The 23351-nt window shown below is 45.7% G+C and overlaps 2 protein-coding genes across 2 annotated transcripts in view; both read right to left on the bottom strand.

The window, feature by feature from the left end:
* LOC127005800 (sodium-dependent proline transporter-like) overlaps positions 1-8496 on the bottom strand; it is a 35772-nt gene extending 27276 nt beyond the window's left edge. Inside the window, exon 1 of the mRNA XM_050874917.1 lies at positions 8176-8496. Within this exon, the coding sequence (XP_050730874.1) occupies positions 8176-8202 (27 nt within the window). The 5' untranslated portion in view covers positions 8203-8496. The remainder of the gene's footprint in view (positions 1-8175) is intronic.
* Positions 8497-18164: 9668 nt separating this feature from the next.
* On the bottom strand, positions 18165-20065 carry LOC127006016 (uncharacterized). Its single transcript, XM_050875496.1, has 2 exons — positions 19859-20065; positions 18165-19732 (listed from the first exon to the last, which is right to left on the bottom strand). Exon 2 carries the CDS (start codon positions 19682-19684, stop codon positions 18989-18991), a length of 696 nt encoding a protein of 231 aa, XP_050731453.1. The 5' UTR covers positions 19685-19732; positions 19859-20065; the 3' UTR covers positions 18165-18988.
* Between the last annotated feature and the right edge of the window lie 3286 nt (positions 20066-23351).

Raw genomic sequence — 23351 nt, 5'->3', positions numbered from 1 at the left:
GTAAATAATGAATGACGTAAGACTAAGTGAGAGTGACTGCATAGGTCGATGAAAAGGAGCTAGATGACGTTTTTTTTACAGTAAAGGAAGCACCTCAAGGGGAATAAACAAAGAGAAGAAAAAGCCCTCTGATCGTAGTCTTGGAAAAGCATACAGAAGGAGGGGTTGGTTCAAGAATGTGGATGCTGACGAGAAATCTAGAGTGGTATTAATTTATGAGGAAGACGAGTGGGCACCTGGATGAGTGAGGAGACAGGATGAGGTGGCTGATTCGTAAGTCATACCCAGTTGGTGGATGAAGGGATGAGGATATAGAAACTGAATCAGAGTGGCTGTTTCGAGTAGGTGGATGAGGAGGGGCGGTCTAAAGAGGGAAGTAATGGATGAGGAAGACGAGTGAGCGCCTGGATGAGTGAGGAGACAGGACGAGGTGGGTGATTCGTAAGTCATACCCAGTTGGTGGATGAGGGGATGAGGATACAGAAACTGAATGACGGTGGGTGTTTTGAGTAAGTGGATGAGGAGGGGCGGTCTAAAGAGGGAAGTAATGGATGAGGAAGAGGAGTGAGCGCATGGATGAATGAGGGGACATGACGAGGTGACTGAATCGCGAGTTAAACCCAGTTGGTGAATGGAGATAGTGTTTAGAGAGGAGGTTCTGCGAGGGGTGGAATGGATGAGGGAAAATAAGGAGTGGGTAGATGAGAGGATTCAAGGACACTGGATGAAGGTGGGTAGTTAAAAAGGTATACCCGGGAGGTGGATGAGGGTACACGGATGAGGAAGTACTAAGAAGGAAGTAATGGATGAGGGAGGGCGTGGGAGACGGAGAGAGGGAAGAGGTGTGGGCGGGGGTGAAGGCCACGCGTCAGGCAGATGCTCCCCCGAACCAGCGCTCTTCACAGCTTCAATTTTCCAGCATGAAGAACACGATGGCGATGACCTCAGAGCTTCTTCGGTGATCGCCCTCCGGCCCTTCCTCCTCCTCCTCCTCTTCTTCCTCCTCCTCCACATCCTCCACTTTCACATAACTTCCTTCTTCAGCTCTTTTGTTTTTTTCATCCTTAACTCTTCTCTTTTTTTCCGTTTCTGATATTTTTTTTGTCTTCCTATGTCGTGTTTTTTTGTTCTCCCCTTTATTCTCTCTCTCTCTCTCTCTCTCTTGCTATCTGTCTATCTATTTATCAGTCTGTCTTAACCATATCTTCTCTCCTCTTTGTTACTTTTCTCCATGTTCTTGTTATTTTTTTCGCTTTCGTGTTTTTGTTCTCCCTTTCATTCTACTCTCTCTCTCTCTCTCTCTCTCTCTCTCTCTCTCTCTCTCTCTCTCTCTCTCTCTCTCTCTCTCTCTCTCTCTCTCTCTCTCTCTCTCTCTCTCTCTCTCTCTCTCTCTCTCTCTCTCTCTCTCTCTTTATCTATATATTAAAACGAACACATCTCTCCTCTTTGCTTTCTTTTCTCCCTCGTGACCTTGTTATTTATGTTTGTATTCGTGTTTTCGTTTTCCCTTTTATTCTACTTTCTCTCCATCTATCTGTTTATCTTCTGAATCAAACACGCCTTCCCTCCTCTTTGCTTACTTTCACCAAGACAAATCTTCAAGCACCGCCAAGCCCCAACGAACCGTATCCCCTCATCAAAAGAATCAAACACTACCTCGCTACCTCCGAGTGTGCTTAAAGGTGTCATCGTGGTCGCTGTCGGGGCCCTCGTTGGCAGTCACGGGGAGTCCACAAGGCAGTGAGGCTTGATAAGAAAAATGGTGGTGTATCAGAGCGTGTTGGACATCGTCGCCAAAGGCCTTAGTCGCCAACCTCAATGGCTTTCTAGTCAGTCTATTCATGGCTCGCTGGCTGTTTGCTGTCTTTTGCGGTCGTTGGATAACACTATCTCCCCCCTCCCCTCCCCTCTTCCTCCACCCGAGGCCACGTTATACTCTGTTATTTGATTATGTGTGCTGTATCTAATGAAGCCATTGCACTTTTATCCTTGAAAGCTGTTGTTTAGATAGATAGAAAATAGTTATACATTCTCTCTCTCTCTCTCTCTCTCTCTCTCTCTCTCTCTCTCTCTCTCTCTCTCTCTCTCGTGTTTGTGTGTGTGTGTGTGTGTGTGTGTGTGTGTGTGTGTGTGTGTGTGTGTGTGTGTGTATACAATTATATGTGTATAAGTATGCTTATTTGTCTATAAAAGTATGTTTGTGTGTGTGTGTGTGTGTGTGTGTGTGTGTGTGTGTGTGTGTGTGTGTGTGTGTGTGTGTCCCTTTGCGGAAGTTTCCCAACACAACATACTTGCCCCGTGACCTCAGCGCCGCTCCTCCACGTCAACAATTGCGTGTCACCGGCGTTGCGCAGCTCATCAAAGGTGCCCAGAAGGACGCGGCTTTATATAGGTGCTGATGCGGAGCTGGGCGATGGGCAGGAAATACCGGAAAAGTTCGTTAACCGAGCCGCCTCTTGAGAATGTTTCAGCCCGCGCCCTACCATGAAGCGCCACGCCTGCACACACTCGCCAGTAGCCTGAGTGACCAACGCCATGATTCCCGCTCGATGAAGCAACACTCCAGGCGCCGGAACAGCCACGCCAGCGATGCAACCAACCTGACCCGGCTCGCAGCCCTCGCCGACCCCCTCGCTGCCGCAACGTCGGTAATGTGCTGAGCCTGGGAACACCTCCAGACACTCTGAAGATTGCCAAGAATTCCAGATATCTACTTTTTGGAAATGTTACTGGCTGAATTCTTACTTCGATCTTCTAGTATTGTTTCTTCATCATATATATAAAAAAAAACATACTCTGCAAAACCATCGCCATCTTCCTTGTATACATTCCTATTTGGGCAGCATAATAGTGTCTTTTTTATATATGTGTTTTGTCCTTGATCCTCCTCCATCAGGCTACGTAAACAAGGCTATCTAGCTGAGTGACAGGTTCATAAATAGAAACTACAGGACTTCTGGGTTACACGTTTTCTGTGCGGAAGAGAACGAAGGCATGAGTAGTGTTAACAACCTCTCTAGTGTCATCATCGTGTGCACTCAAACTCAAGGTTTTAAAAGCAGTGATTTATAAGCCGCTGTCACGACAAACGCTGAGGCCACGGGACGACAGTCACTCTTCATCTAACGGTGAATCCTAGTAAGGAAAAGTTGGTGAGCGTGCACGTCCTTGCAGCAACACGCCTCCTCCAACACTCTCACAGCATCGATGAAATGTTCACATTCAACACTTTCCTTGTTAGTGTTGCAAACAGCCTCCCGAAGCGTGTGAAGTAACCCAATAGCGGCGGGGGGTTCTCACGGGTTTGTGTGTTTCTTCCCATAGCACAACGTAACGTGACGCGGGAGTGACAAGAGGGCGTGAGAGGGCATTGTGACAAGATCGGTCCCCTCACCGTACCTCCACGACTTGCTTTCTTGCACAATAACATCTTTGGCCTGTATGCGTCGATCTCTACCTACAGTCGTGACGTAAGAGCTTCCTTGAGAATAACAGATGTGAAGCGCTACAGGAAACGCAAAAAAGGGCAGTGGGCAGGATATTGTCAGTAATAGCTCCCTTGACGACGCTGGTCATAACAAAGAATATTCTGCGCGCTGTTACCTTGCTGCCTTGCTACAGTACTGCCGAAGTGAGTACGCCCTGGTCATCCACCTTAGCGAAACTAATTCTCTCTCTCTCTCTCTCTCTCTCTCTCTCTCTCTCTCTCTCTCGTACACACACACACACACACACACACACACACACACACCTTATTACAGTCATCAAAAAGTCCAGTCTTACATTAAAATCTAGCGAATCAGAGCAGTTCTCATGACCGAAAAAACTCGACATCATCACGCTTTAATAGCTTACTTTCCTCATACTACTAGTCTTTTAAAATCAAAGGTCGCTTTTTAGGTGTCATGTGCTTATCATGGGTTCACGGTGTGCTGGAGTCCCTCAGGTGCTGGTTCTGAGGGCTGAGGGCGGGTGTCCCTGATGCTGGCGCCTAAAGGTCCGCCGCCCAGCCTTCACGCCCAGCCCGGCACCGCGAGGAAACACTTAATCCTCGGAGGAAAAAACCTGCTCCGCTGCTGAGTCCGTCCGTCCATATTAGGGCTGCGATAACGATCTTGCCAGCCAAAACACGGTTACTGACTGCGGCGCGACTGTTCTTGAGGAAGCTCATGAAAGAAAGGCTAACGAGTTACGTGTTCAAGGCTAAGGAGCTGGCGAGGAAGGAGCCGAGGGTCGGGGGTTAGTGTTATTACTCAAAGGGGCCCAGGCTCTCCCCCAGGCAGCCGCTAAAACCACAGACTTAACCCGAAACATAACTGGAGAAACGTGGATTCACCAGACACCTTCAGGTTAAACAGAAATTGGACAAAAATAAGCAGTCACTCTCAAGCTTGACGTAGGACTGCAACTTGGAGTAAAGCATCAAGCGCACAAGTTTTCCCCGCATGCAGTACGACGCATCGGCATTCGTATTTGCGCAAGAAGAGTTACATCCATCAAGCGTGTAGCCGAGGAAAAATGTGCCGAAACAGTCAAGCCCGGAGGTCCGCGATATGCCAAAAAATGACAGTAAACAAGAGTATAAAACCCAGTGCAGTCATCCAGTCTGTCCTCGCGCGGCAAAATAGCTCATGAGTAGTGCGGCACAGAGGCCAGTATCGCCCGCACCTGCGCACCACCACCCGCGTTTATGGCTGCCGAAAGAACCCCTCCACCACGAGCAGCGTTCCAATGCAGTAACCGCGGTCCTCCCAAGGTCACTCCCACCCTGCTCCTACTCCGCCGCCTAGTCCAAGCAACGGCCAGGGGATGCAGGACAAGGGGGAAAAAAGAAGCTTGGCTGCCGCGCTCTACTGACTTCCTCCCCTTCCTGTGTTTGCGTTAACAGGGGGAGGGGGGGGGAGGGGGGTCTGTTCTGGCGGGTCTTCCTCGGGAGCAGTGTTGTCAGGAGCATCTACCGCTATTCAGTTTTTTTTTTTTTTTTTTTTTAAGTGACGAAGAGTGCCGTGTGTGTGTGTGTGTGTGTGTGTGTGTGTGTGTGTGTGTGTGTGTGTGTGTGATGTCTTTGTCACAATAATTATCATATCAGACCAACTTGTTTTTTACGAGGTTATTTCCTATTGTTACGCTCAATTGAGGAGACGATCAGGACAGAGGAGTATGAAAAAAGTGTGTGTGTGTGTGTGTGTGTGTGTGTGTGTGTGTGTGTGTGTGTGTGTGTGTGTGTGTGTGTGTGTGTGTTACGTCTCACTAAACCAAACTCTTCTGGGAACCAACATGAAGCAAGGTCTTTCCCTCCTTTCCCTCCCTTCCCGTCCTCCCTCCTCACAGTCAAAGCCGCAAGGGGGGTGGGGGTGGAGCACGGCGGGAGGGGCTGGACAAAAGGACACGGAAAGGCCCTCCATGGACAGGCCAATATTCTGAGGGGCGTTTAGTAAAAGGAAGAAAAAATGTCTCCACCGGCCTTGACCTCCTTCCCTTACACCTTTAAATACAAACGTCCCTCCCGCCCCTTCTCTTCCCGCCTTTGTCTCCCCGTGGCATCCTCTCCTGCAGGTGTCGAATACGTTTGTGATGTTTGTGATGCATTCCACTTGCCTTACCTGAACATTCTTTTCCTCATTCTTGGTCATTCTCTGATTCTTGTCTCTCTCTCTCTCTCTCTCTCTCTCTCTCTCTCTCTCTCTCTCTCTCTCTCTCTCTCTCTCTCTCTCTCTCTCTCTCTCTCTCTCTCTTTATTTATTTAAACAAAAGCACATAGATTTTTAGATCCTATTAGTAGGGCATGGGATGTCAAGAGCTAAAGAAGCCCTCTTCCCTTCCCTTTCCTTCCCTTCTCCTTTTCTCTTCTCTCTCTCTCTCTCTCTCTCTCTCTCTCTCTCTCTCTCTCTCTCTCTCTCTCTCTCTCTCTCTCTCTCTCTCTCTCTCTCTCTCTCTCCGGAAGTGACGCCGACCCTAGCCTCGCAGCCTCCCTTCCTCACACTGCCGGAGGGGGAACGAACCATGGGACAGATGGTTTTCAGTCAATCTTCTCCTATTCACTTTTCCTCCGCTCGATACTGGTTTGCACGATTCGTTCAGGTTCAAGTAACATGCTAATGGCGTCATGTCAAGCGCAACATTCCAATCGCATACTCGGTGGACATCAGCTTTTCCGATAGGCTATAGCGCGGATTCTCTGGACGCTGCTGGCTGTTGCAGAGAAGAAAAAAAAAGTGGTTATAAAAAGTCGTGATGAATCGACCATAACGTGATCTTTTACAGGCTTTCGATGCTGCCAACAACATTTACGCTTCGATACTACAGGCTATCGCGGACTTCACTTTCACCGGCCTTTCAATAGCGCTGTGGCTTTTTAACGAAGGGCGAGGCCGGAAGCCCACGTCTGCAGGTCACGACGCAGCTCAACGTATGAAAGACTCCACGCAAATACTAAATGCCGCGCACTACACTCACGCGGAAGAAGAAAAAATGCCCACATCGAGCCTCATTACGTCTGAGTGGCATTTCGGTTAACCTTTAGGAACCAGATAAGCCTCGTCTGAGAAGAGATATGACCCTTGAGAAATGTGACCAAATGTAGGTGGACGGTGGACCTTTCGGGCTGCGATAAGGAGCGCCAGGATCTCTCGAGGGCGGGCCACCTCACCAACCGGTCCTCCCACCTGCCCCTAAGCCTCAACCTTGGGGGATTAAAGCTAATTTTAGGCACTCGAAACTGAGGACAAGATCTGAGCAGTAGAATGCGTTTTGAGCAGCAAAGTATACAGTGTGTAATCTATACGTCTGATGTTGCTGTTCTTCCCCTACTACTGCTGCTACTACTACTACTACTACTACTACTACTACTACTACAAATACTACAACAAATACTACATCCACTAATAATAATAATGAGGAGAAGGAGAAGAATTAGAGGAAGAAGAAGAAGAACAAGAAGAATAATGAAAAAAGAGCAAGGTGTAATTACAACATAAGTTCTTGTTAATCTCCATAAAGTTGTTCTATATAGTCTCCTTCACTAGTTGGTCAGCACCCAGTATTTGTCAAGAAAACACCTGCGACCATTAATTAGATGACTTCGAGAGCTCACCAAGGACCCCAGTCTGTTGATATAGTCACCAAGAGGATGGGAAGGCGTAAAGAAATGGGAGAAGGGTTAAGTAGAAAAAAATGCTAAAATTAGGGTCGGAAAGATTAATGAAAAGAAGATGGTGTCTTGATGAGCTTCCCGATAATCAGCAGGAGATGGACGAAGCGTAGTGAAATTAGGGGAGAAGATCAAAGTAAAGTAGAATAGTGAAACCTAAAAACAGTGCTCGAGACTCTTAAGGGATGATAAGGCCTCCGGATGAGTCTACAGCTAGGCGGAAGGAAAAGTGACGAAGTAAGAGGAAAACAAATGCAGAGAAGAGAAATAGAGGTGAAAACGTATTGAGCTTGACCATGTGTGTGAAACGAATACCTGACCAAATTACACACACACACACACACACACACAAACCGGGAGTGACCTCTGGATTGGCCGGAAGACAGAGTTGCCACCGAGGGCTTTGTGGGCATGGCTTCAGGAACTGGCAAGGAACAACCACCACCGCATCGCCCTGCGTCATGCTCGGCGGTGGGCGAGGGTGCGGTTGGCTGCTAACGAATGCAATCACGAGAGGAATGATGATTTGTCCACTGATGAAGGCAAAACGTCAAACCCTCGACGATTCTTTAGACAAAGTTTTCCAGTAATGAACGTAGAAAGTGCAGCGTTGTTGACAGCCAAACTATGAAAAGCAGGGGAGAGAGAGAGAGAGAGAGAGAGAGAGAGAGAGAGAGAGAGAGAGAGAGAGAGAGAGAGAGAGAGAGAGAGAGAGAGAGAGAGAGAGAGAGAGAGAGAGAATTTCTTCTTTGATTCTTTATGCGATTAAGAGTTCTGACAGCGGATGCAAAGCAGGGCTGCTTTTCCGGTAGGCAAACAGGAAAACCATTGGAAGCAAGAGAGAGAGAGAGAGAGAGAGAGAGAGAGAGAGAGAGAGAGAGAGAGAGAGAGAGAGAGAGAGAGAGAGAGAGAGAGAGAGAGAGAGAGAGAGAGAGAGAGAGAGAGAGAGAGAGAGAGAGAGAGAGGAATCTCCGGAACAGCCTACACCATCAAGCCTGACCTACAGACAAACACAGGTGACTCACGTTGACTTTGTAGGAGTAGGACGGCATGGCTGGCGGTGCTGACCGATCTGATGGACGATCACTTGCCGCTCTCTGACCCAAAGGTTGAATCGTTGGACGAGGATGTCTCTACGTGGCGACAATACACTGGCTACACCCGGGGCCTAGGGCTGCCACTCGAGTGCATCACTGGGCGGACACGACGCGACACGAGGGAGGAGGGCAAGTCACGCTGGAGGGGACGGGGACGCGCGAGCTGACGCCACACCGACCAGGTAAACACTGACTCCCCGCTCACCTGCCAGCTCGCGTCTCGCAACCCACGAGTCCCGACGACCCACCGCCCGCGTCCCCCGATCCCAGCCGCTCGCCTCTCACCTGACACCACCGCCACCACCACCACCAGCCAGCCGCCCCTCACACCCACCTGCCGCCCACCTTTCTGCTCGCCCGGCCACCCACCTACCCGCCCCACACCTTACGTTGGCTCCCACGGGGCTGAGCAGTTTGTTCAACGATCATGTTCAAATGCGCCCCCCCCCACCCCCCCACCCACACACACTTTAAAGCATCCTGGGAAGTCAGTGTAAGCATGTTAATATTGTGAGTAAAAGTAGCCCAGTGTATCCCTCGCGCCTGGTTACCGGAAGGGGTCAAGTGGGTCAGTCAGTCCGTCAGGCACGTCAGCTGCTGTGGAGGCTGGACCCAACACGGGGAGTGGAGGGTTCGGCGAAGGTTCGGCGCCGCGCGAACACATTCCCGCATCAGTCAAGTGACGGGGAAAGTTGCTTCTTGACAAATTACTATAAATATATATGATAATGGAATAATCAAGAGATCCTTCTTTGATTAAATAATCAACCAAGTGTCATGAACAACGACTTCCGTCGCCTGAAGAACCCGTGTGAATGTCACATTAAATAAAACAGTAAATAATTGATAACTCTTTGTCTTTCGGATCATGGGAATAGAAAGTGAACGAGAACATTTCTCCTGTAATGAAAATCAGATGTCATGCATTACACTTTTTTAGTTTTCTATCATTTTTTTTTTGCACGAGTTCAACAGATTTTGTTTATTTTCCATTGTAGTTATTAGTATCATCATCATCATCATCGAGACACAGCACTTGTCAGTCTTCTCACTTTTTAAGCTTTCGTTCATATTTCCTTTCTTTTAATATGATTAACAATATAAAGGGAAACTGAAAAGGTTTGATGGCAGAAAATTTATTTTAATCGCAGCAAAAACCCTCGGTTGTGAAGTGAATGTAAAATTACTTCGAAATCACAATAATTACATTACTTTCATTAGTTAAATTATGTCGTCGTCAAGTTTCTGCCAAATAACTGCTACTGTTGGTGTTAAGGGCAGCACAGTCCAGGGCGCACGCCACAGACGGCAGCCCCCTCGCGGCAAGGCAACTTATCCTGCCTAATAGGATAGGAAATCAGAAAGTATGCTGCGGGACCTCCAGCCGGGGTTCACTGGGTCTGTCTCTGGGGCTGCCTCGCTGGCCACGCCGAGCCATAACACGATTTTCCCGACACTGGTAAAGTTTATTTCCTTGTTTTTCGGTCGCTTTCTCTTGACCTGCAACTCCCGTAAACACACACACACACACACACACACACACTCTCTCTCTCTCTCTCTCTCTCTCTCTCTCTCTCTCTCTCTCCTCCCCCTTTCCCTCTCTCTCCAAACAAGACTCAGGTGAAGTGGGTGCGGGCGGGCAGGTGGCCTTGGTGCCTTGGTGACTCCCCGTGCCCCAAGAACCCAGAGCGACGGCCTTGCCCCGGCCGACCTTGGCAAGGTCATTTTGAGGGGCGTGCCGCGTGGATGGGTGAGGACTCCAGCTGAAAACATGCCTGTGATAAATCAGTAAATAAACAAATAAAAAAACTTATGTAATGAAATGAACAAACAATGAAATGAATATATATATATATATATATATATATATATATATATATAGATATATATATATATATATATATATATATATATATATATATATATATATATACATAAATGAGTAGATAGCCAGTAAAACGAACCCATCAAAGTAAGTGAAGTGAAATTAAGCGAGTGTAAATCCTAAACTGACGTAAAGTAACAAAGATATAAAGTGTTGTTGAATAAGATGAGTCAAATAAATGGATACACGGTCCCGCCTGACGAGGCAAAGCTGAAATGGATTAGAAAGTGAAGTCGCCAGCTAATATTACGAAACCAATTCCTAAAAATGCTTTCCATTCAGATTTTTTTTTTGTACATTCAACTTGTTACGTGAAGAAAATAATATTCAATGGCAAGATTAACAAGACACAAGAAATAGTTACTTACAAATATGTTCAGAAAAAAAAAAACATGAAGCTTCAGATATTTCAATAATTCAGTCATGAGAGTGGCATTCCTTCTTGTACAAACAACAAAATAAAAGGAAGTGCCGCTGCCCGTTAGTGATCGTTTGCATTCCTCTTAAATGTCGTGGGTGTGGGAGGGGTTGTGGGAGGCGGGGGGGGGGGGGGCACGGCGGGCTTCGGGAAGGAGGAAGAGGTTGCCGGCAATGGAGGAATGGTGAAGGTGATGGTGGTGATGGTAATGGTGAGGGTAATGATGAAGATGATAAGGGTGAGGGAAAGGGGATATGGGAAGAAATAAGGAGCGCCTGAAGGTGATGGTGGTATTTTTTTTTTATAGTGATGGTGACGATGGTGATAGTGGTGGGTAGTACTACAACGCGCTCAAGGAAGAAGAGTTTGTAGGTGATTATGAAAGTGATGGTGGTGATGATGACTACGGTAATGAGTGACTGGGAAGGTGGTGATGGTGGTGGTGATGATGGTGACGATTAGCCGTAGTGCGAAGGGGCTTGTAGTAGGCTAGTGGGTGATTGTAAAGTGGTGGTGACGGTGATGGTGGTGATGATGACTACGGTAATGAGTGACTGGGGAGGTGGTGATGGTGGTGGTGGTGGTGATGATGGTGACGATTAGCCGTAGTGCGAAGGGGCTTGTAGTAGGCTAGTGGGTGATTGTAGTGACGGTGATGGTGGTGATAACTCGCTCAAGTGAACACGGAAGAGGGTATTGAATGATTGTGAAGGAAGAGGTGATGGTGATGATGGTGGTGACAACACGCTCTCTCTTTTGTTAAGTTTATAGGATTGTGTAAATGATAATGCTGCTGATGGTGGTGAGGGTGGTGGTTGTGGTGGTGGTGGTGGTGATGTTATTGTTATGTGGTGGTGGCAAGACACTGGAGTAGGGAATGCTTATAGGACTGTGGAAATGGTGATGGTGGTGGTGGGGATGATGGTGATGATAATGATGATGGTGATGATGATGGTGGCGGTGTTGGTGGTGGTGGTGATGGTGGTGGTGACAACACACTCGGGCAGGAAAACTTTTGAATTATTATGTAAATGTTGATGCTACTGGTGTTGCTGTTGTTGTTGTTGGTATTGTTGTGGTGGTGGGGGAGGGTAGTGGTGTTGGTAGTGGTGGTGGTGATGGTGGACACGTGTGGATGGAGTGACAGACCGCGAAGTAAACCTCAGTCTCCTCCGCACACACCATTCATACAGTGTTACCACATCCCAAGGTCGTCGCAGCTAATACAAAGCCTCGCAGTTCCGCTCATTCATTTATTTCCACCCACATACACACCGCGGCCCTACGAGGCATTATTAATAACCTCATCTAGTTTTTCTCACGACGCAGACCCAAGAATGTTGTGTATATATAGAATACGATGCAATGCTGTTGAAATGTTGAAAATTCATGTGTGTGTGTGTGTGTGTGTGTGTGTGTGTGAGCGGTCATAAGAGTGTATTTATTAGGCTTTTCTTGTTGCCGTTTGTGCATTAAATCTTTCGCTTTCAAATATCTTACAGTGAATGACGGCGAAGGTTTAGTCATCCGAGGCTCCTTCGTTAACCCCGGGCTTTGCGGTTTGCTCGATATATATTTATTTTAATCAGTCATTCACATTTTAGAACAATAGCACATCAAGACTTACAATTTACTTCTTGTTTTTCAACTATCATCACTCTCTGTCTATTTTGTTATCATTTTTTTTTTTTCCCCCGTTCACATTCCTCAAAACACACCAGTCAGCTCCCAAAATACACACACACAAAAAAAAAAAATCTCTCTCTCTCTCTCTCTCTCTCGCACCTTCAATCACCTATCACTTTCACCCTCGCTCACACCTCAATCCCAATCGCCAGCGTTCAATTAACCGGCGTGCTCTCCTTCGCCACCCACTACACAAGACACTCACAGGCCAGTTGCAGCATCCTCGCCTCTGTCATTCCCTCACCTTACGAGACCACACGAGATCCTGCGCGCTAGCCCTATCCACGGAGGCACGGACCGAGACCTCCTTATGTTACCTCATCGCGTTGGGAAATATCATCTTCGTATCTAGCGAAGTGTTTGTTTTTGTTATTTCTCTCTGTGTCCATCTATTTATCTATCAGTCTATCTATCAGCTTACCATACTATCTATCTATCTATCTAACTATATCTTCCTATTTATCTATCAATGAATTAATCTATGTATCTATCTATCTATCCATCTTTCTTTCGCTATTCCTTTCTCCGTTTTCCTTCCGTTGCCTCATCTGGTTTACAAGCGTCGTAAAAGGTTACAATAATGCGGATGATTTCTCTATCGTGACCCGGTATTCAAGGCGTGGTGTTGGTGTTGTTGAATTTTTATATAACTTTTTTTTGACTGTAATATGTCGACTTAATTCTGTGAACATCCAACACTTCTGACTGTCTCCGTCCCAGAAAAATGGAATTATAAAGCCAAGCCAGCCACAAAACTGTTGAAATTACTAATACGATCTTTAAAAAATACTCGTGTGTGTGTGTGTTTGTGTGTTTAGATACTCAATTTGCATGGCCTACATATGTCATGCTTATTAATTTTTGCTTCTTTATTGTTTATCAATTATTTTTTCTGCATAAAAATCGTCTGGTTAGTTTAAGCATAATTTCACTATATTGTTATTTTTTTTTCTATACTCTTTTCTTTTTTTAAGTTCATTTATCTTTTGTTTGTTATACATCATTCTTTTGATTCTTGAAGTAATTCCTGCTTTCTTTCTTTATTTATTTATTTAATTCTTCTTCTTCTTCTTCCATTATTGTTATTATTATTATTATTATTATTATTATTATTATTATTATTATTATTATTATTATTATTATTATTATTATTATTATTATTATTATTATTATTATTATTATTATTATTATTATTATTATTACTATCATTATTATAACAATAATTATTATTATTGTCATTATTACTATCATCATCAGACCGATCTATACACACCTACCCATCCAACCACCCATCCACAACACACACACATACACACACACACACACACACACACACACACACACACACACACACACACACACACACACATTAAGGTCAGCAACTGTTCTTCGTTCACACATTCACATTCCTCTTGTGGGTTGTCATTCTAATTTTTTTTTCTGTTCCCTCGCTTTTCATTGATTCATAAAAAAAAAGTTGTTATTGTTACTTTGTGTAATACAGAATTCCATTTGCAATTTACACAAGTACAATTATGAAGAGTTAGAATAATAAATAATTTGATTAGTCAACGAAACGAAATTAATAATACGAACTTTTTAATTATGAGAATATGTAAACTTTCAATATATATATATATATATATATATATATATATATATATATATATATATATATATATATATATATATATATATATATATATATATATATAATGTGCGTGTGCGTGTGTGTAGGGAGGTGCATGGTCTGGTGGTGTGAATAAAGAGACAGATGATCAATAATGAAACACATAGTTAAATAAGGAATAAAAGAAACAAACAAAAATGTCCAAATATACTCCCAGTCAATGTGATTAAAATTAAATGAAAAAATAAAGCGCGTTGGCACATCCGCAGGTTTTGGGTTGTTGTGGATGAGTTACATATCGCGAGTCTCGGCCTTGACTCGGGGCCGTATGAATCACGCCCTGGAGTCATCATTTTCTTGCTCCGGGCAGGAGGGAGCGAGGGAGGCGATGCGAGGTGTGTCAGGAGGGGAGTGCCATAAGTTTTTTTCCTTTTTTTCTGCTGAAAGAGTGGGGGAAGGAAAGGCAGGGATTTGAGTGTAGAACAAGACACGAATAACACTTTGATGACATAACAGCTCCAGCGTTCTTGTGCTGTAAACAAAGATGATCGCTGTTCTGTTTCCTTCGTGTTGAGGAGCTTCTTTCTTTCACCATTTCCACTTCAGGACTGTTTGGGACATTGAACAAAGCTGAAAAATTTGCGACATTAAGAATAAGACAAATTGCTTTAGGAAGCGTGATACATTTGCCACATGCACCCCATCAGCCTATTTATTTTGCACCTTAAATGATTCCACTCTGTAATTTTGTACAATAAATATTATAATTTATAGTAAGCATATTTTTCACAGACGCGACATTTTTCTCCATCTTTTTACCACCGCATCTATCTAAACTATTATGTTTAAGATAACTGTATAAAATTGCCGTACCACAACAAATCATTTGACCACTGTAAGTTCTAGACTTCTATTTTCTTTAACTTCAAGCCTTGACCCAACTATTTTTATACACAACACTCTCCAGACAGCATTTTTGTGTGCAACTGTTGCGTTGCACCAGAGGTAAAGTAGGGTCGACACAGCCATCCGTCCCGGTATTGGAGGTGTGGCGGGAGTTGCTCAACCGACAAAACGCACTACTTATTTTGCTTCTCTACAATTTACTCCGACTTGTCCAATCGTTTCGGCACTCGGACACGTCTCTGCTTTCTTCATAGAGCCACAGGAGTGCGTCCCTCGGTGGCAGAGTTGGCCAACTTCAGACCACATCGGGATTACCATACTCGCCCCGAATCTGGCCGTCCATCGATGACTCACCTGACGAGCAACTTTCCAACGACTCTCCTTCAGACGTACTTTTTGTACTATTTGTCCACCTTTCCGATTTGGGCGGATTTTCACCTGAGCGTTACCGCGGACCGAGGATTTCACGCTTGAGCACACCCTTTAATGGGCTGTTTAACGCTCGGACGCTCAAGTGTTATGCGTCATTACGTCTGGAATGTCGCTGATTAACACCTGATTTAGCACCTGAGGACAGGGATTGATTACTAAATCGTCCACTGGCAGTACAGTTACTCTCCACTACTTTCTTCACGCCTCAGCTGCGATGTAGATTACGGTGGTGTGTCCGAACACTTGCTACTGGCTTCTTTATTTTTAACGGAAAAGGAGACAGACCAAAGGCTAAACAAAAATAAATTAGAGCTTCTCCAATAAAGAAAAACGGATAAAAATAGTGATCGACATTAGCTCCAGAAGTGTCTTGATTCTCCCTTCTCGAATTACTTTATATTTTCAGGGAGGGCATACAATAGAGGGAAGTTTGTTTCAGATTTGACCTGTGAAAGAGATAAAAGAAGGAAGATGCTGATGTAACTGTTTCGTTTCCTGCCATACAAAATAACCATTGCGCATTATTACTTTTTCCGTCACCCGGTTAGTCTGCCTACAGTAAGCCTCAGCGCTGCCACAAACAAGATAAGCATTGCACATAATTAGGCTCATGCTCCTCTAACGGGCTATGCTGACTGAATAATGCCCGAACGTTAACATAAACATCCATCTCCGTTTCTGAAGACGTAGCCCTGAATGCTGACAACCACCGTCTGAGGCGTTACGTCAGCCCATCACTCGTCTCTCTTACACTACACAACTCGCACAACTTTCTCCACTCGTCTCTGTTATTGTCAATCTTATACAGTTCACCTCCAAGCTATTTATCCCGTTATTGTCGCTTCTTCTTCTTCATACTTACGATTACCTCAAGGCTTCGTCAACTTTCTCCACTCGGCTTTCTGTTGCTGTCAATCTTGTATAGCTATTTTTTTCTCGACTTATATATCGTACTGCCTTCTCCCTCTTTATACTTACGAGTTCATACAAAACCCGCACAACTTTCGCCACTCGGCTTTCTGTTGATGTCACTTTTGTACAGCTATTTTTTTCTCGACTTATATATCGTACTGCCTTCTCCCTCTTTATACTTACGAGTACATACAAAACTCGCACAACTTTCTCCATTCGTCTTTCTGTTATTGTCAGTCAGTCTTCTGTATTTCACCCCCAAGCTATTTTCCACTTACCGTCCCTTCTCCTTCTTCATACATACGAGTATCTTAATGCCTCGTAACTTTCTCCACTCATCTCTTATTGTCAGTCTCTTACAGGTCACTCCGAAGCTATTTTTCTAGACTTCTCGTCCCTTCCATACTTACGTGTACCTGAAGGCCTCGACAACTTACTCCTCCCATACAAAACGACGCTTGGGCAATCAACTCAGCCCTCGTCGGTTGCTGCGTGGTTGTTACCTACCTACCAACGTCACCGCCATTCCCGTGCCCCTTCCCTGCCCCTTCCCATGCCCGCCCGCCCCATCAAGGCCCCGTCCATCCTACCACACCTGTACACTCAAGGTCGACGGGGAGATTAGAAACATGTTAGACGCGACGTGGCAGCCTACCTGGAGGACGGAAGGGCGGAAAGGACGGATGGATAGAAAGGAGGGAAGGGCCATCAAGGTTAAGGAGTATAATGGACGCTATGGAGGGATGAAAGGTGTAGTGTGTGCCCATGAGGAGAATGTTTAAAGGTCGCTGCTAAGTTTTTTTTTTTCTACGCACAACTAAAATAGCTTTCCCTGATCTGTATGGGAGGTGAGGAGATAGAAAATAGAAGGAATTGAAAGAAGGGAAAGGTGTTTGGATGAGCACAGTCGCCATAATTTAAACGAAAGAGAAGTGAGATGAGTCCCGTCAGACATTATGAAGGAAAGAAAAAAAAAAGCGATCTTGAAATAGAAATACCATGAAACGTATTTAGCTTGTTTTCCTGTTGCAACTTGTGGTCTCTCTCTCTCTCTCTCTCTCTCTCTCTCTCTCTCTCTCTCTCTCTCTCTCTCTCTCTCTCTCTCTCTCTCTCTCTCTCTCTCTCTCTCTCTCTCTCTCTCTCTCTCTCTCTCACTCTCTCTCTCTCTCTCTCTCTCTCTCTCTCTCTCTCTCTCTCTCTCTCTCTCTCTCTCTCTCTCTCTCTCTCTCTCTCTCTCTCTCTCTCTCTCTCTCTCTCTCTCTCTCTCTCTCTCTCTCTCTCTCTCTCTCTCTCTCTCTCTCTCTCTCTCTCTCTCTCTCTCTCTCTCTCTCTCTCTCTCTCTCTCTCTCTCTCTCTCTCTCTCTCTCTCTCTCTCTCTCTCTCTCTCTCTCTCTCTCTCTCTCTCTCTCTCTCTCTCTCTCTCTCTCTCTCTCTCTCTCTCTCTCTCTCTCTCTCTCTCTCTCTCTCTCTCTCTCTCTCTCTCTCTCTCTCTCTCTCTCTCTCTCTCTCTCTCTCTCTCTCTCTCTCTCTCTCTCTCTCTCTCTCTCTCTCTCTCTCTCTCTCTCTCTCTCTCTCTCTCTCTCTCTCTCTCTCTCTCTCTCTCTCTCTCTCTCTCTCTCTCTCTCTCTCTCTCTCTCTCATAATGAAAATATATATGTATCTTAGAGCACACACACACGCACACACACACACACACACACACACACGCACACACAACACATTCTCTACACACCTGGGGCCTGGTTTTCTTGTCGGCGCTATGAACATGCCAGCTGCGGCGCCATGACCTCCTATTTCAATCGATCAATCAATCCTCCTTTATCGTTGTCCACGTGTTTACACAATATATGGACATGCATCCTTGATAGCTGTTACCAGGAGAGACAATAAATACCCCATGCACCTGTACGAACACACCCAGGTAATGCCCGCCCTGCCAGACTGCCACCGTTATACCTCGGTGCTAGCTTGATGTTTCCTCAAAACGGCAATGGCTTGCACGTGACGTGAGCTGAATGAACTCCGTAAGGGACGAAGGGATTGCATACTTTATTGTTGCAGCTGTTTTGCGGCGAATTGCGAGACAAAAAAATAACAAGGCAACCTTCTAATTTGACAAGTTAACATAATATTTAAATCTTTAACTACTCCTAGCTCGGAATAATGAAATATTTTTCTATGGGCTTAAATACAAGTAAATTTGAATTTGCTTTTAATCTTACGACAGCGCAGCCATTTAAGACAAACATCAAATGGCATGTTTTCTGTCAGTTTTTTTTAACAACTTTGGAATGTAATGAATAGTGCTTTAATGATCATGATATCGACAAAAGCAAACAAAGGAATCAACACCTGGACCGTGGGCGTGTTTATGGCCGGGCTGGCATCGTCCCCGCCACTTGTTTTCTCTTTGAGCCTCGGCGGTTCGGCTCCGCCACCTCCCGTTTTGATATCTTTATCTATGAAGCCTTGCCGTAGCTATGTGTGTAGTTCATCTATTCACCAAGGTCTAATAACGTGCTGGACTCGCGATCACCAGCCCTCCGGGAAAGAGGTTAGAGCTGCTGAGTGAAGTATCTGTGGGTACGTCCGGAACCTCACATCACACCCACACACACCCGAGAGGCGGGACACAATCCCCGATTTATACCCGGTATACTCATCTGCTGCTGGATGAACCAGGACCTGGCTGAAAGAAGACTTCCCTTCCGTCTTCACGCCGTCCGGAAATCGAACCTGGGACCTTTCGGTTGTGAGCTGAACACGCTAACCACTGTATTACTGTGTGTGTGTGTGTGTGTGTGTGTGTGTGTGTGTGTGTGTGTGTGTGTGTGTGTGTGTGTGTGTGTGCTTTAGCCTCCCTTCACAATCCCTACAAGGGGCGTGGTGAGTGCGGCCGCCAGCCAGGGCTGAGGTGGCGTCCACTGTTGGGGGGTGCAAGTGAGTCCTTCCAGCCCTTCCCTGACGACTTGGTTGGTGGCTGTCGTCTGATGGCCGACGCGGGACGTGAAGCAGCAGGCCTTCGAGAGGCGAGGCGGGAAGCAGGCGGACCTAGTAGGCCCATGGAAGGCGCTGAGCCAGCAGTGAGGCCGGAGGCAAGGGTGGAGGGAGGGAGATGGGCCAGGAGAGCGACTGGATCATCTGGAGTTAGTCCTAAGGCGGCTAGGCGTGGCGGCAGAGGTAGATCAGGGGGCAGGGTGGGCGGGCGTACCTCCTGCAGATCGAGACAACAAAAGGCGGCACCTTGTCTGATTAGGCTGCGCATGCGTTCACGCTCTTGTTTCTCATCTGACGACATAATCGACGCGTTCTTCATCAGGTCGCCATTGTCATCAATATCAGCGGCACAACCCTCATCCCGATCGCTTCCCTCTAAGTCGCCGATAAGGGCAGCGTCCCTCGCTGTCTGTGACAGGTGCTGGGAGCTGTCTCGGGAAAGTAAATGGCTGGGAGGCAAGGAAGCAAGGGTGGCCACGTAATCCCTGCATGACACCAGCAACTCCCCGCTTGGCAGCAGCGTGAGGGGTCTTAAGGCTAAACCTCCTGGTCCTCCCGGAAAGGACAGCATCACTGTCTGGAAGCAGCGGCTGCACTCCACGCCGAAGATACGCACCACCTATCGGGGAAAAGAAATGATCGAACTCGTGTGTCTCGAGGCATTGTGTGTCATGAAACTTATATCAATGCGTCACTCACTATCACCCCTTCATTTTATTGAAATCAAGATAACTGAGGAACTAACGGCATCGGCATCGCAGGTGATGATGACACGTCGACGTGGACAGATAAGGATGGCTGCTGGAGGGGCAGGAGAGGGAGGCAGCACTGACAAGGCCGCCTCGGGAACATAAGGATTCCATACTCGAAGGCGGCCGTCGCTGCTGCCCGTCACGAGGATGTGGAGGGTCCACTCCACTGCGAAGACCCGCACTCCCTGAACGAGACGAGTGTATTAGTGACACCAGTACTCACAAATTTATATAGATTAAATTAGGTTTCTTGTCGACACATCAGAAGAATTAAAAGTTGTGCTGTGCTGTTCTTTACGCAGAGTGCATTGTGCTTTAGTCCTTCCATTTCATCAAATCACTGTAGGCGTGGCTGCTTCAGGGAGCTCTTTTGACCCTTCTCCCCGCTCACACACGCTCTTCCTCTCTCCCTCAATACTCACCCACTCTCCCCTCCTCCCTCCTTCCCTCCCTCACTCCCTCACTCACACTCAACATTTTTTCCCTTATAAATGATCATGTTTTGACTTATTTCCCACACCACCCATGAAGTAAGTGTCTAGATGACTTGGCTTGGGTGACTGGCTCGGTGTCCTTTTCACCCTACTTGGCCACGTCGGACAAACCACGCTGCCACAACGTATAAGAATGCATACAAACTAATTGTTTGTCCTCAAAAGACGAATCCTTCATAGAATTATATGATCTTATCATATAACTGAATGTATACAGAATATTTAGAGCCTATTTAGGAGTTAATAGTCAACAATATTCCCGTGATCCTCATATCCTCCACTTCGCTTCATCCATCAAAAAACATCTTTCTCCAACTTCACTTCTTCATCTTTGACGGCAACTCTGCTGTCTCATCTATCTCTCTCTCTGATCTTATTCTCTAACTGAACTCTTCTCTCAAACTTAAACTCCAACTCCTACTCTTCTGGATTCTCTCCCTATTCTCCCCTTTGTTATATCTCTGGCCTCAATCTTCGATTCTGATTTCTCTGGCCCCTCTCTTCTCCCCTCTATGGACCTGATGTGAATCCTCCTGGACCTCCTGCCTGGTCTCCCTCTTCCTGCCCTGCCAAAAACTCCAAAGCCTCTCCCTCTGCCTGTCCTGCCTTTCCACCTCCTCTTTCCCTTCACTTCTGTGCTATTGCCTGTACCCTCATGTACATTCCCTCTCAGACAATCCACCAACTGTGCAAAATCCCTCTACTAACTTGTCTATTTCTTACTTTTCTATCTAAAGCTTTTCAAAACCTTCTTCCACTTCCTTCTTTCCCTTCGCTTTCTGGGGTTCTCTCCGGACGTATAGGTGGTGATCTGACTTCCTCTGGTAACTTTCTCTTGGTCTCTAACTGACTCTCTTTCATAGCCGTTTCATTCTCTGGGGCTTTTTTGCTTCTTTTTTGAAATTTTTTTGATAATCTGGCACAAAACTACTTCTCTCGGTTTCACTCCCTCTCTCTTTTCCTTCCCTCTCTGTACCTTTATCTTATTTTTCCTTCTTTTCTATTTCTATTTCTTTCGGGTTCCTATCTTTCCCCTCACTGTATTAACTCTGGGGTGTATCTCAGTTCTCTGTTCTGTTGTTCATTGATGATCCTTCATTTTCTGTTGTCTGATCTTCTTCTTCTTTCTATCGATGATTCCACTCTGCATTTGATTCCTTCTTTTTTTAGAAGACCCTTTAATAGAAGACCCAACTCAGGAACTCAAGGAACTTCAAGGCAGGCTGCAGAATTACTTTGCAGACCGATTAGGGCAAGAAGAAGGCAGATTTCAACGCCCAAAAACACACCTCTTCAACTCCTCCACACTCGACACACACTTCCAAACAACTATCCCCTTATTCTTGACAACACCCAGCTCTCACCTTCACTCAGCACTCAACATCCCTCCCTCTATCCTCAACTCAAAAAATCTCAAACAAACTCAAAACTCTCTCATCTCTCTCTAAATCAGCTTCCTCGAATCCTCTCGAGGCTGGCGTTCTGTTCCGTTCTTCTCCCCCACAGTCTCTGTCTGTTGTTGCCTGGGTGGGCTCCCCTCCGGCCTCGTATGGAGTATCTCATGGGGGGTGTGGGCACACCACAGCTCTTCTGGTGAGAGAGTGGGCAGCTTTCTCTCTCATCTCTCTCCTCTCCTCCCTGATAGTCTCTCTTAAATTCTTCCGTAATTTTCTATCTTCTATCTTCTTCTATATTTTATTTCGATCTCTGAACTTTCTGAACTTGCTAACTAACTGCCCCCCCCCCCCCCCCCTCCCTTCCACTCATGACTGCTTACTCATGCTCATCCTCATACTCATCTGCAAGAGTTAACCAGCATCAGCACTCTTTCATCTTTCATCCCTGGTAAACTCTGGAAACATTCTTCTCAACTCTTTCTTCCCTGCCCCTACGACTTGAACTCTTTTCAAGAGGAGGGTATCAGGTCCTCCTCCTCCTCCCTTTCTTGACTTATCACCTCTTTTCTTTTCTTTTCTTTTTTTTGCAGCAGCGCGGCTTTTTTTTTTTTTATTAATTTTTACTTTTTGTTGTGAGAGCTGTTGCTGTAAAAAAAAAAAAAAAAATATGAGTGACAGGTCGGCGGCTGTGGTATATCCACTAATCCCGCTGGCCACGCCTAACGTGACTTGATAAAATTAAAAGACTATAGCTGGACGTTACCTTGGCCATACTGAAGGTGTAGGTCTTGGTGGCGTGGTCGGGTCCCCACAGCACTAGGCTGGCACGGGGGTCGCCGCTGCAGGACACCAGCGTGGCGGTGACGGGGTTGTAGTCCACGCCCCGCACACTCGATTTGTGCACACTCGCTGCACTGGTCACGTGCACCTCAGCACACACCTCCACCGTTCGCCCGTTCACCTCTTGAGCGTGCCCGCACAGCTCCTAACGGGATATATATATATATATATATATATATATATATATATATATATATATATATATATATATATATATATATATATATATATATACATATATATATATATATATATATATATATATATATATATATATATATATATATATATATTTATATATATATATATATATATATATATATATATATATATATATATATATTTATATTATATTTTTTTTCTATAATTTACTCAGTGTGTATTGTGTTAGTTTACCAGTCAGTATTATCATGGAATAAAACTAAGGAAGTTATTTATTGTAATGTTTCAGTCGAGTAAATTTAATGATAAAAAAATACAACATAGTATTTTCTGGTAAAAGACTCACTTCACCTCAGAGAATTAATGAACATTTACGATGCTTGATGAAATATCAGGAAGGTCGGATAGCAAATTAGTGAATGTGCCGCGTGCCCTGACCTGCCAGGTGAGCGCGGTTATGCCCTCACTGCGGGGGCGGGTCAGCAGCCCCGCCGCGGCGTGAGGGAAGCGCAGCAAGTGTACGGCGCCGCGGTCGTCGCCCACCGCCACCCAGCGCCCGTCCTCCACGCAGCTGCACAGACACACGCCTTATA

This window comes from Eriocheir sinensis, chromosome 31 (genome assembly GCF_024679095.1).
Source record: "Eriocheir sinensis breed Jianghai 21 chromosome 31, ASM2467909v1, whole genome shotgun sequence".
NCBI lineage: Eukaryota > Metazoa > Arthropoda > Malacostraca > Decapoda > Varunidae > Eriocheir > Eriocheir sinensis.
The sequence above is the reverse complement of the archived record's forward strand: the minus strand, read 5'-3'. Positions and strand labels throughout refer to the sequence as shown.